Source organism: Aspergillus affinis (genome assembly GCF_023601865.1).
Source record: "Aspergillus affinis strain CMG 70 chromosome Unknown NODE_34_length_287566_cov_88_205910, whole genome shotgun sequence".
Taxonomy (NCBI): Eukaryota; Fungi; Ascomycota; class Eurotiomycetes; order Eurotiales; family Aspergillaceae; genus Aspergillus; species Aspergillus affinis.
Window position 1 is genome coordinate 267989 of NW_026515815.1, and position 13365 is coordinate 281353.

A 13365-nucleotide genomic window follows, 5' to 3' on the forward strand; every position below is an offset into this window, starting at 1 on the left:
GCCTCTCCCCCAACCCCCCACGGCTCCACCTCCGGTTCGAGTTTGAGGATATCTGATAGAGGGGGTTAAGGAGAGACCTGGCACATCGGTACTCCTCAGGGTCATGGAATATCGCAGCCTGCAAGGTATCTGGTGTAATACCAGAAAGGCTTTGTGGTCCTTGGTGGACAAATGGACGGTACCTCAATTATACCGCTCCGTGGCTATAGGAGACAGAGGCGCTCTAGTTCTATACTGCCAACCTGGACTAACTGCTGCCTGCCACAATAATGTGGCGCAGGTGTACAATTAAACCTGGACAAGGTTCTGTGCAATGTCTTCCACATATAGAACCCGATGTGGCTTGGGAACGATTGGCGGAGAACTTAGGAAGCTAATGGCGCTGGGCGGTGCAACAGGAGGGGGGTTCACAAAATGAGGAGTCGTAAGCGCTAGTTGGCAGCTAAGACACTTTGACAGTGCTCTTTTCTTGACAGTCACATGTCATTGCGCGATTACGTTTGCTTCGAGACTACGCCGCAAGGGTTACCGGCATGCGAACGATACCCGTGCATCGGAGCTACGACATCCCTCAATCCTCAACGCTTTGGCTATGGGTTTTTACAGCTTGTACACCTAAATGAAAACGCTTTATTATGCTGCTGTAGAGGGCATAAGCCATGATAGGTGAAAAGGCGGCTGTTCTAGAGATCCGAACATTGGATGTAAGGTGGCAGGTCATCCTTGGTGAAGCCACAGAATTTTGATTAATCCACCTCTATCCGCTCGACGTAATTTTACTAAATGCCTGCGTCAGCTCGATCCAGGGTAGTGACTTTGGCGCTTCTAGGGCACCCCCTAGCGCTATTCTCGTCACGAGGCTGCGGCGCAGTCAAGATGCATATTACCGAGGCGAGATCGTCGCTCTAGGGGAAGTAGACCGACTGGCATTAGTCGCCCAATGAGACAGAAGTGCGGGCCTGGAGAATCCTTACGGAGCAGTTAAGGCGTTATCTTAGGCGAACCCCCGACGAGGCTGGGGGGCTAGGTTTCACTATACTGCTCAAACCCATAAGTTAGACAAGTTCCCTTCGGTGACTGCCCTAATTCAGCAACACAGTGCTGAGGATGGCAGCAATGGATGACACTTCCTTTTCCTCTTCGCCCGATACCTTCTCACCAAAATCGACTCCTCCATCATCACCAGACATCAGTCATGGCACTCCTACCAGGAAGCCAGACATTCTCTTCGGAACATCAGTCTCCCTAGTTCCGTCTCTCTATCATCCCCACCGTCTGAAACTTGAAGATACGCCTGATTCCAGTGATTTGTGCGCTGGCTCAACGGATAGCGTAGGGTTTATTACTGCGCCCTCAAGCCCTTCGAGTGATGACTGTTCAAAACTACGTGGTCAGAAGCATGGATTCGATTATACGGAAACCAGACATCCCATTCACGCATTGCGTAATATAGCCCGACGCTCCATCAGTCTGGGGCAGGTCACTTTAGATCCCAGCCGCATGGGAGCAGCACAACATGGAAAGCCGAGATCCTGGAGCCTGAGTGAACTAGGGTCAGGGCACCAGGAACGTTTCATGGACTTTGAGCTCGGCGATAGCTCGTCCTCAACCAGATATACGCCAGATACTGAGCCCTCCCTCTCATGCCTTTCACCAAATGAGACTGATGATACAAGAGATCGTCCTTCCTCAGACTTGCACTGCGTCGAAGCTAAGAACACAGAAAGCCTCCCGTTCGAGTTCGATACTTCGGCGGTGTCTTTCGAGACACCATCTAGGAAGGATGAAGCAGAACTAAGGCTGTTGGACGCACATGGCAAAGATGGACCGAGACGACATACTCTCGGTTTTAATCCCAGGCGACTGATGAATTCCCCTCGGGGAAGACCTCCTACTCGTGTTCGCAATAGTATCCCACTAATTATTTCAGATACCCCTGGGGTACACGACGTCAAAGACACCGGATTCAATCACGCCGGTGCCACTCAACTAGAGATCAATTCGTTCCAGTCAAGATCGAGCCATACTGTTCGATATCAGTTGAATACGAGGCCTGAGATAAATTTTCTATTAGCTAATGAGCCACACCACGCGACTGCACAACTTCGTGACGCGTCGGAAAAACGCATCCGGCAATTCAGATATACTGAGAAGTCTCTCGCGTTCATCCTTCCCCGCGAGACAGGACAGTTATTTCGTGACAACATGTCAAAATGCGCAGCGTTCAAACGAACACGGGACAACGGGAGATGCAGCAGAAACCACAAAGGAGGACCTCATGAGGTCTCTATGCAGCTTCGCCGGTTCGTCAGTACCGATATCGGTAATGCAAGCTTATGCATCAACGATTTGGTGAACTCAATCCTGTGCTCCCAGCACGCGAGTCTCGCAGGTAAAGACTGGGGGTGCTGGAGGAGCATCCTCCCGGAGCTAAAACCTGCCCCAGACAACGTCGAGGATCCCCGTCTTCCTCTATTTTACGTCTGGATTCAGGAGCTCCAAGACGGTGTCAAATCCTTAGGTCCATTTGCAAGACCTGAGATCAAGGCTGAGGATGGCCAAGCTGATACCCCTGTCAATCCAAAAGCCACGATCCAGAAACTGGTACCTTATTGCCCATCAGCACAAGAGGGGAGGGCAATTGAGCAGATTCTCCGTAAAATTTGCACTTCTACTTCATCAAAGACGCTAGACCAGAATGCTGGCTTCATTTATATCTACTGGTCTCCAGAGGGCTTTGGTCGCATGAAGATAGGATATACAAAGGATATCAACAAGCGATTGAAGGAATGGGAGAGAACGTGTAAAAGAAAGCTCTATCTTCATTTTCCGAAAGAGGCCGAGAAAGGACGTCCATTACAACACGTCACCCGCGTGGAAAAATTGATCCATGCTGAACTGAGAGATTATCGCCGAAAGGAACCCAGATGCTTGGAATGCAACAGGGGACACGTTGAGTGGTTTGAGGGGCTGAGCGTGAGTTTAGCGGTAGAAATTGCAAGGAAATGGATAGATTGGATGCAGTTGAAGCCTTATGTACTGCGAGACTGTAATGGAAAGGCTGAATGGACGTTAAGTGATGAAGCTTTGGAGTCACTTGGGGATGTGTGCAAGCCTCACGATATGCTCAGAAGTGAGTTTTGTTCAACGAAGAGTTGATACTGGGTACAGGTGTTGTATATTTCCTGTGGTTTCCATAGGATGTTAGACAATGGTCAGATTTTATTTCTAAGTCGGATGTCAACCCATTCACGTGAAACTGGAAGTCGCCTCGGGCTATATTTATAGTACTCTATTGGTCTCTTTTTTTTTTTTTTTCTTCTTTTTCTTTTTTCTTTTTTTCTCTTTTTGGTGCTCGCTATAAAATTGTCCCCTGGCTGCCCAGGTAGCAGCTATTGCAAAAGATCATCTCATACCTATCAACAGTGTAAACTGGACTATAAATATATCATTTCACGGCCGTGGTCTCCTGTGGGAGGCGCACAATGGCAGCTAGTAGCCCCTGAAATGGATAGTGACCACCACTCGGTTCTTGAGACAGAGGGCGTGATTATATCTATTAGCGCTAGAGGATTAAAATGATCAAAATAATGAAGAATCTACCTAATATTATTTTCTTGCCTCATGTATAGTATTTTTTTTAACGTATCACATGGCTTTTGCCCATAATATAACGAGACATGAAGGTGCGGGAAAGGGCTGCCGCACTCCTATCTGGCAGTTCCCTGAACGAGTAAATCCCGATGATTTATTTTTTTATTGGGCACACGTAGGTCGCTGTGTAGCGATGGACCGACGCAAAAGTAGCTTGCTAATTTAGAAAGGATACAGCACGAAATATAACCGATCTTCTTAAGTTTACATAAGGATTATATATACCCCCTCCAAGATGCTACACCGCAATTTAACCAGTCATTATTGGTCCTCGGAAGCTAGATAGGTCGTTAAAGGTTATACTATAGATGGTATCCTTTTCAGTATAGACAGCACTTGAGCAGCAACGTATTCATTACATATACTCAAAGCTTAAACATACAAAATAAATAATACATAGATCCAAGCAGGCAGCAAATCTACAAAAAAATATCAAACGGCATAAAGGTAACGAGACGGTGTCACCAGACTTAAAAAAGAAGAAAACCCAAATCAATCAAAAGAGCTTAATGTCCCCAAGAATATCTGCCAATTCATTCTTATCCACCTTAGTTTCATTCGGCATGACCTCCGCTGGAGAGTCAGGATATGCGCCGGGGGGTTCCCTAGGAAAGAGGACGCGGCCTTTAGGTGTTGGCATACTCTCGACGGGGGTCAAGAAGTCATCGGGCGATACGGACGGAGGTGCCGCCGATGATGCTGCCGGTATGATCAAACGCTGTCCCAGGATTGGCTTTCCGTTTCGTGAGCGTTCAATTGGGGTTGGGGTGGGTGGATTGCTAAAGTCATCATCGGGCGTCCCAGGCGCAGAACTTGAAGGAGAAAGTTCGGGTACCGATTCCGCATCGTCGTCGAGGTTGAGACGGTTGAAGCTCTCTCCAGTCACGATAGCCTTGTCGACAACGGACATGCTCGGAGTCTGTTCCCACAGCCCTGGTCTCAATGACAAATACTTTTGGTTGCGGTCTGAGCCTTTGGGATATCGAAAGGTATGACCTTCATCTTGCTTGTCATAGCAGCCTCGAAAGGAGGAGTGAGAATAAGGCATGAACCGGGAATATTCGATACTGCATACCTGCAATTGCAGGAGCAACGAGATGTGAAGATAACCTGGTGACGCAATGTCTATCAAGGTTTGTTTTTTAAGCGCTTTTGGCAGCGTGCCCTTTCGGAGCCATGATCTTGACGTAATAGCTTTTTTAAGTGCTCGGAAGCCGTTATTGCCGACCGCCTTGTGGTTTTTGTTTATGATCAGCTACTTGGTCCATCACTCCATGCAACGGCGCGCTTGGCAGGACAACATAGCCACGATACCCGAGCGGAAATGTACTTTTGTTACGCGAGCGCAGAGTGCGAAACGTCATTTTCGCCATGCAGATCTGAAACAGATTTTGAGATCTATTGAACTATCAATTCCTTGAGATATGTTTGGTCTTTGTGAATTATGCCTGTCCTGCGATCCCGGTTCATTCCATAAATATTGTCTCTATGATATGGCATGTACAGTATCAGTAGCAGCCTGGAATGACAGTTAGAAAACACCTGAGCCTTGTCTTCTTCATGGGTACGATATAGCCGGAATTCTGGACTGTGTTTCCTTTCCTGTATGATATGAAAGCGTTCGGGTGGATGGGGTGTGATGCAAGACGCTAATGTTTGTGGAAGTGTGTATAATATAACCGACCCCTACGCCAAGGCATCGACCCCCGGATATTATGCTAGTAGCTATATGCTAATGTTCCTATTTCTTTATTATAAGTGTATATACTTCCAAGGTCATGGTAGTAGGAAGTCAAGTCATGTCCGTTCGTCCGACTTCAATCAACGTGCATCGCTCGTCCAACCATATCCTCGAAATCACTGCCTAGTAGATTCACTGGACCCATCAGGCGGGAACTTGGCATTATGGGTCGGATAGCATCTGGATCAATCACAGATACGGATCTTGCCAACTCGATCCCTCCAGAGGTATGATATGCATTGTACATGTCCTAGTATTTGGTACGTATGAAGTTAGATTCTACATAGAGGCCTGCAGCAATCAATGGTGATAATGATGGTGATGATTTTGGACTTGTTGCTCAAGCCACTACTCGTCGATTGTACGTCATTAGACCATGAGTTATGAAAGAGGTTTTAAAGATCGCCGCCTCCTTAACCTAGTAGTATCATTTTGGCCCTATTCCGGCAGAGTTCTACAGTACATACCGTAAATGTTGGTTACATAAAATAAACACCTAATAAGCTTTTGATTCTCCGGCGTACGTCAGTTTTGGCTGCAGCTGCGAGCCTCGTGATTGGCTGAGCGGCCAGCTCCCGCGGCCCTACTGAGCTTAATTCAATCCCCTTTATCGCGGCCCTCTTGGCCGCCTCGTCAGCTCGTTCATTCCCTTCTATACCGATATGCGCAGGGATCCAGCGCAGCTCTATATCTTCCTGCTGCATGCTGCTGCCTCTCAGGGTCCTGATCCTCTCGTAGATAGCCCGTAGTACGTACTGGCCTGATGGTCGGCCAGGGTTCTGCACGGCTTGAATGGCCGCCTGGCTGTCTGAAAAGACCGTGATCGGGGCAGCCTCTGCCCATTTTAGGGCCATTTGGATCCCCTATAGCTCTCCCAGGTACACAGTGGGGTCAGCCGCGGCTCCTAGGTATTTCTTGCGGACCTTTCCGGCCCGAATCGAGACTGCAGCGCCCCCTACGTGGCCGTTAAAGCTGTTACCGTCAGAGTACCAGATCTGCCTCCGGCTTTCCTGGCAGATCCTGTCGTGTTCCTGGACTGCGCTGTCCGCTCCCTCGATCACGCAGTTAAGTGGGGACTCCCACGGGGCGAGTACGTGCGCCTTTCTGGACTCCCACGTAGTTAAACTTCGGCTTCCGGTCCATAGGGGGCCCCCCTTCTTCCACCTCAGCGCCTCTATGGGGGACTACCCTGACCATTTTATCTCCGCTGAGCTCCTCTTCTTGACTAATCCCTGGGGACAGGCCATAGCCGGTCCGGTCTGTATCCGGATTGTAGTCTCCTCAATTATCTGTTGTATGTGCAGACAGACCGAAAGCAGGAACAGCTCTGCTCCTAGAGCTGCAGAAACAGTATTTCTGAATGCTCCACTAATGAGTATTGCTGCCCGCGTCTGGATTCGTTCGAATTCGTTGATGGTCTTCTGCCGTTTTGCATACTTAGAACGCCCGCTGGTAGGGCTATACCATGCAGCAACCCCGTAGAGCATTTGCGGGACTACTACGGCCAGATATATAGTCCGCATGTTCAGCAGGGACGTGCCCCATGTGGACGCAGAGATGTTTCGTAGGGCTTCGAGGCTTCCGTTCGCCTTCGCTACCGCCTTGGTGCAGTGGGTAGTAAAGGAGAGAGTCTTATCAAGCCAAATTCCGAGGTATTTAGCGTGTTCTACTGGTCGAATGACGTGGCCTGTTGCGTGATCCTTTATTGGCAGCTGGTCATGCCCCGGGGGTTCAACGGGACCCTCCCTGGCGCTCCCGTTCTTCCAGTTAGCGTTAGTAAGGTCCTTTCCTTTCCATGGTTCCGTGTAATCACAGGGGGTGTCCCTTTCGGCCCCGGGATCGGGGTCCAGCGGATTCCGGAAGTGTATCAGTTCGAACTTATCTAGCGCGAACCTAGACGAATGCTGCTAGGACCATACAGCAGCCTTATCGAGTGCCCACTCCAGTAGACGCTGATTAGCTGCGTAGGACCCGGAAAGAGCGATCGTACAGGCATCGTCAATCTAGCCGAATGTCAGGGTTCTGCCCGAGAGCGGTAGCTGAATGCGCATGCTATCAACGGTATTAATTCCTAGTGCCCGAATAAGGGGCGTATTGAAGAGAAGGAAAAGGATCGGGGAGATAGGGGACCCCTGAGAGATCCCCGTAGGAGTAGAAATGATACCGCTCAGGTAGCCAGGTAGTTGGAGCCGGGTCTGTCGGTCTGAAAGGAATGACTCTAGCTACCCGGCGAAGTGCCCTAGCCGTGCCATCTTCAGGTTGTGTAATAGCCGGGTATGAGAGACGTTATCGAAGGCCCTTACTACGTCTAACAGGAGCATACTTACCTTCTGGCCTCGGCCCCAGTCATCAAAGATAGCATCTATCAGTAGTTGAATTAGATGGTCGACGGAGATACCCTTGCGTCCCCCTAGGTGCCCTCGTAGCAGTAAGCTATGTTCCTCCAATGCGTAGGCTATGCGGGTAGCGATAGCTGCCTCTAGAATCTTACCGAGTGTGTTCAAGAGGGCAATAGGCCGGTAAGATTTAGTAACTCGATAATCCCGTGGCGCGGCCTTACGGAAGACAACCGTTATAGATTGCTGAAAATATCCGGGGTTATGCCCGAGCCGGATACAGGCGTTAAAGACGCTCGTAAGCGCCTTCACGAAGGAGGGAACCTCACCTAACCAGTGCCAGACCTTATTAGGGATGCCGTCGGGTCCGGGGGCCTTGTCAGGAGGCGCCTTTCGGATGCAGCGCAGTACCTCGTGTTCAGCGAGATCCGGGAAGCCAAGTTGCCGAGGTAGGGAGGTCGTAGGGATATCGGAAAGGTCTGCGGGAGGTAGATGAGGGAAGAAGGCCTTCTGGAATGTTTTAACTTTCTGTTCTGCAGTTTCTGCGAGGCCGTTATCTGGTATTTTCAGTGTTGGGACCAGTCCACCGGAGGCGTCCCGGTTCCTGGCCTATCTGGTCACGCGCCACATGCCTCGGGGGCCTGCCTCGGTGGCCTTTCTGACCTAGGTCCGGTGTCCCTGCCGTAGGGCCCTCGCCAGCACTTTTCCTTTGCGGTTTCTGACTTTCGCATAGCGGTCCCAGGCCAGCCCTATAGTGGGATCGGTAGGGCCTATAGCCATGCAGGTCTCGGTATATGTACGCCTAAATTTACGAATGATCTTGATCATCTCTCGGCATTCCGGGGTGAAAGACGGGTTGGCCCACTTGCTTGGTCGTGCCCACGGAGTAAATATTGCTATTCCTTAATTTACCGTTTCAATAAAGAACTCTATTGCGAGTTCAATATGCTGCTTATTCTCAAGTGGAAAGGCCTTACTGTATAGGTTCAGATCTACAAAAGTCTGTAGATCTTTCACTTTGCACGCCTTCCAGTTGCGGCGCCGCTGCGCCTCCGGAATCTTGGTTTGGATGTCGATAAGGGTCCGTATAGGTAGGTGATTAGAATCTGCGTGAATCTTTTTAGTAACCTTACAGGCAACCAGCCTAGGGGTCAGGTCCTGCGAGCCGAGGACTAGATCAATTGTAGTCTTCGCTCCGGCTTCGTCTCTGGTAGTGGTGCCCGGCTTTAGCCAGAGATCCAGGCACCTTCTATCGCTTAAGTCAAGTAACTGATTAGAAAGGGTATCCCGGGCGGCATTCTCGCCGCCCCAGGCCGGGTGGTGAAGGTTGAAGTCCCCCAGTAAGAGGACGTAATCATTAGTATTGTTAGTAGTGAGGTCATTGACCAAGCCTAAGGTGCCGGTGCCAACCTCGGCAGGTCAATTATATATATTGAAAATGCGAAGGCGTTTGCCATCGGCATCGGTCAGATCAAGCTCTTGAATGTCCCTCGAATGGGGTATATGTTTCTAGGTATTAGGGTCGATTTGTCGCGAAATAAAGAGGCACACGCGTGCCCGCTCGTCCCCTATATCCGTTCGTGTTGGGTATAGAAGCTGGTGTATTGCTTTGGCTGGATGATAGGTTGAATCCTGAAAGGGGTTATCCTATGGTTCTTGTATGAAGATGATATCAGCCTCTAGGACCGCCGGGTCCCGGAGGAACTAGGCCATCACCCTGTCCTTTAATCGATTCACATTGTATTGAAGCACGTGTAGGGGCCTATTCATGGCGACGGTCCCTAGCACGTTTCCTTGATACTGAGCGGGCAAGCGTGTTGTCCTCAGCCAAGACGATCGTGGTCGAATGCCCTGAGGGGGTAGGTGCAGGGATAAGAGATGCCTCCGGCGATTTTAGGAGGGCTATTACTGCGTTATCGCTAGTGATATCGCTAGTCGATATTGATCGTTCTCGGTAGGTTGGCTGCTTGCTTCGGGTCCTCTTCGCTAGAAGGATGTCCCCTGTAGCAGGCGAAATGGCAAAGGGGGCAGCTTCCTGCGTTACCTGGTGTCTAGCGCTTCGCCTCGTTGCCCGCAAAGTGATGCTGCGGGGGCGCCTCTTGCTCAGGGTACAACCCCTGGGGGCAGGGGTCACTGGTGCGGGCGTCTCCGGTTCGCTGATTATATTGATTTGCTGGGCAATCGACGGTTCTGTCTCGGACGGGGTAGGGTCTACGTCTATCTCCGGACTTAGATCTATCAGGGCCTCTTCTTGCTGCACAAGAACAAGCTCCTGCGAGCTGTATAACAGTATAGATCCTTTTTGAAATCTTACTGTAGAGTGATTCCGCTCCGCTGGCCGGCTGATTGACTGGGTCCATCTCTCCCTCTGTCTCCCAGATCCCGCAGCCCGCCCCTCGCTGTTGGGCGGGCCAGAGGTCTCCGTATCGCTACCCACGGAGGGATAATCCCGTAGATAGGGCGGGATGCGGTACAGGGGCTGCCGATATTGAGCTGCAGTTTGCACCCGTTCTTGCTCCGCTACGTACCTCGTACAGATTCTTGGCCAGGCGGCGTGCGTTTCGCCGCATCCAGCGCATTTGCGTCCCTGGCTACTGGGGGCAGACCTCTGTACGCAAGACTGGGTCTCGTGGCCTTCGGCACAGAGGCCGCAGGTTGTTTTATTCGAACAAACGATTCCTATATGTCTATATTGCTGACATTTGAAGTATCGCCGAATCCGCGCGTTTCTATCGTATAGAACAGTCATCCGGCTATCGCTAGCCCAAATAGTCCCTTTCATGATTACCTCGTTTGCATGTCTTGGATCAGAGAATTCGACAACGAGAGCAGAGGATTTCTGGTTCTTGTAATTGGAAGGATAGGTAAGCCAGGCCACGCGCTTGATATCAGGTTTCTGATTCCAAATCTCCCTGTTTTCGTCGAGTAGCTCGCTGGCTACTCGGTCCTGTTCGCCCTGATCGTTCAGGTCCTGGATTGACTTGATCGGGATGCTATGGACTACCACGCCCCATGTAGGGCGTCGCAGGGTGGCCTCGCTTGACATAAGATCCGCCCATTTATCGTAGATCCTGGCAGTCTCGGCTTCCGCGGCAGTACGTAGGGCCAGGCTGAGATCTCCCGAGCGCAGCTGCCTGGCGGAAACGAATCGGGCCCTCGCCAGGGAGAGCGTTAGAATCGTTGCTGCACCTCTTTTCTTTATACTCTCTGCTTTGTCCTTTATCTCTGCCGATAACTTCTTTCGGTAGGTCTTCTGGGCACCAGTATCTCGCAGTTTAACGATTACTTCGCGGTCCTTGCTGAGCTCTGACGGGGTGGCCGGGGCGGTGCTGGAGGAATCGTAAGTGGATAGCGTATGAGCTGGAGGAGACGCATTCCTGACCACGGAAGCCCAAGATTGGTAGCTCTGGTTCCGAATGCTTGACTGGGTGCTGTAAGTATGTTGTTGAACGTTCTGAAGGATCTGCTTGATCGAAGCCAGCTCAGGGCCTAAATGAGCATTCCTATCGAGAATATCCGTTGTTTGGCGTTGCATGAAACTGCAGTAGGTGACTACCTGCTCGAAGAAGTCGATAACAGGCTTTGGTAGCTGTTTTCGGGCCTGCTCGTTGTGCGAAATGAACGATTTCGCGTGGGCGTGAAGGTTCAGTACGCAAGTAAGAAAGTTCTGATTTGATGAGTTTGCCGCCTCGGGAACCCCTGAAAGGGCTGGCCACGGGGTTTTCGCCCCAACCATCTCGAAATCCCCTATAAAAATAGAATCATTCGATAGCGGCTGGAGTTATTGACAAACTAGTCGATTCTGAAGGCCGTAGCCGTCGTGGTGGTTGAGTAATTTCAAAAATTTGGTTCGCGTCGAAGTTGTTGTTTTTGATGGACTTCCCTAATCGCATTGTAGATGTGCTCAAAGTTGCCGTAGCTATGCTGGACGGTAAGATAGAGTATCGACGAGGAAACTACAAAGTCGCCTTTGCCAAGCTACGTGAAGCTGTTTACCACGATGATCACCTGTTGTACAGCGAGCCATGGAGCTGGATGGTTCCCGCACGACACCCTTACGCAGCACTTTTGTTCGAGCAAGGGCATGTGGCCGAGGCCGCTACTGTGTATGCGAAGGATCTTGGTCTGGACGGTTCCCTCGTTCGTGCGCACCAGCACCCTAACAATGTGTGGTCGTTAAGCGGGTATCATGACTGCTTGCTTCGTTTAGGACGGAAGGCAGAGGCAATCATGATCCAGAAACAGCTGAAAACGGTGGCTGCCGTGGCTGATATTCCGGTCAAATCATCGTGTTTCTGCAAAATTGGGGACCCTAAGGAATATTCGAGAGGAATATAAAGTGTGCATGAATTCTAGAAAAAAAAAATTCCATCTCCACTCTGTTTCACACAATTATTTTCCATGGTGTTTTGCCTAAACATTGATGCAGTATTCAAAGTACATGAAGACTAGCTCAGTAACAGAATATCGAGCACACGGGGTCTCAAAAATCCGTTATCTCAAGCAAACTGAGCAATTTCTTTCTGGAATTGTCATTGTACGCTGTGATCAGTCTCACCCAGCTGGGAATTGCTTATAAAAATTATCGGGGCTTTACTAGACCTCGCCACAGCATACCTATGGGCGTGTAAACCGCCCAAACCCACGCGCCCATCAGAATGGAATGGATGCGTGGCCGTTGCCCTCCATGGACATCTATTGACCTGGCGAGGTCTAGACTTCAACCCAATGTGTCACTTTGTGACGAAGATTCTCCAGTCTGACTACAACAGTAAGCGAATCCGAATCTCCGACATGACTAATGCTTTGAAAGGACCAGATCCCGAGATCAAACTCTCGGCCTTTGGTGAGTGGGCACTCTCGGCATTGATATCCGGTTTCTGATCGAGTTATATTTGTTTAGAAGTAAATATAAGTATCGTCTCTCAAACTCAAGCTTCTGAGTCTTCTGTCTTGTTCCAAGCCACGCCTCTCTTCAAAATGCAGCCAATCATCCTCTACTCGCACCAATACGGCCCAAACCCCTGGAAGGTGGCTCTCATCCTCGAGGAACTCAACATCCCGTACAAAACACAGTTTGTCGACTTTTCCGAAGTCAAAAAAGAACCTTACGTCAAACTCAACCCAAATGGCCGCCTCCCTACAATCGATGACCCAAACACCGGCCTCGAAAACTGGGAGTCAGGAGCAATTGTTGAATATCTCATCGAGACATATGACAAAGACTACCGAATCAGCTTCAGCACTTTTCCTGAACAGTAGCAGCTGAAACAATGGCTGTTCTTCCAAGCCTCAGGCCAGGCGCCATACTACGGTCAGGCTTCGTGGTTCAAACGTGCCCACCCAGAGAAAGTCCAAGGCGTTATTGATCGATACGTCAACGAGATTCACAGAGTTACCGGAGTGCTCGAATCAGTGTTGAAAACTCGAGAATGGTTGGTTGGCGACAAGTGTACATACGCTGATTTGTCTTTCATTGCCTGGCAGCGATGGGCCCCTCGCTATGGTGGCGAGGATATCTACAAGAAGTTCCCTGGTGTGGGCGCGTGGATAGAGAGAATGAAGACCAGGCCCTCCGTCCAAAAAGCCCTTGCCGACCAGGATCGTGCTATGGCAGAAGCCGAGAGGAACTGA

General features: G+C 50.2%; 3 protein-coding genes across 3 annotated transcripts; 2 read left to right on the top strand and 1 right to left on the bottom strand.

The window, feature by feature from the left end:
* Positions 1-1107: 1107 nt before the first annotated feature.
* On the top strand, positions 1108-3159 carry KD926_006530 (GIY-YIG nuclease family protein; the record flags this gene model as incomplete). The annotated part of the gene is made up of 1 exon (XM_053099524.1): positions 1108-3159. One exon carries the CDS (start codon positions 1108-1110, stop codon positions 3157-3159), a length of 2052 nt encoding a protein of 683 aa, XP_052956787.1.
* Positions 3160-4150: 991 nt separating this feature from the next.
* Positions 4151-11467, bottom strand: KD926_006531 (putative RNA-directed DNA polymerase from transposon X-element; the record flags this gene model as incomplete). Its single annotated transcript, XM_053099525.1, has 8 exons — positions 4151-4729; positions 5920-6199; positions 6278-6367; positions 6590-7155; positions 7315-7398; positions 7723-8340; positions 8644-9141; positions 9533-11467. 8 exons carry the CDS (start codon positions 11465-11467, stop codon positions 4151-4153), a joined length of 4650 nt encoding a protein of 1549 aa, XP_052956788.1.
* A 185-nt stretch (positions 11468-11652) lies between these two features.
* On the top strand, positions 11653-13365 carry KD926_006532 (uncharacterized protein; the record flags this gene model as incomplete). Its single annotated transcript, XM_053099526.1, has 4 exons — positions 11653-12020; positions 12504-12577; positions 12635-12924; positions 12997-13365. 4 exons carry the CDS (start codon positions 11653-11655, stop codon positions 13363-13365), a joined length of 1101 nt encoding a protein of 366 aa, XP_052956789.1.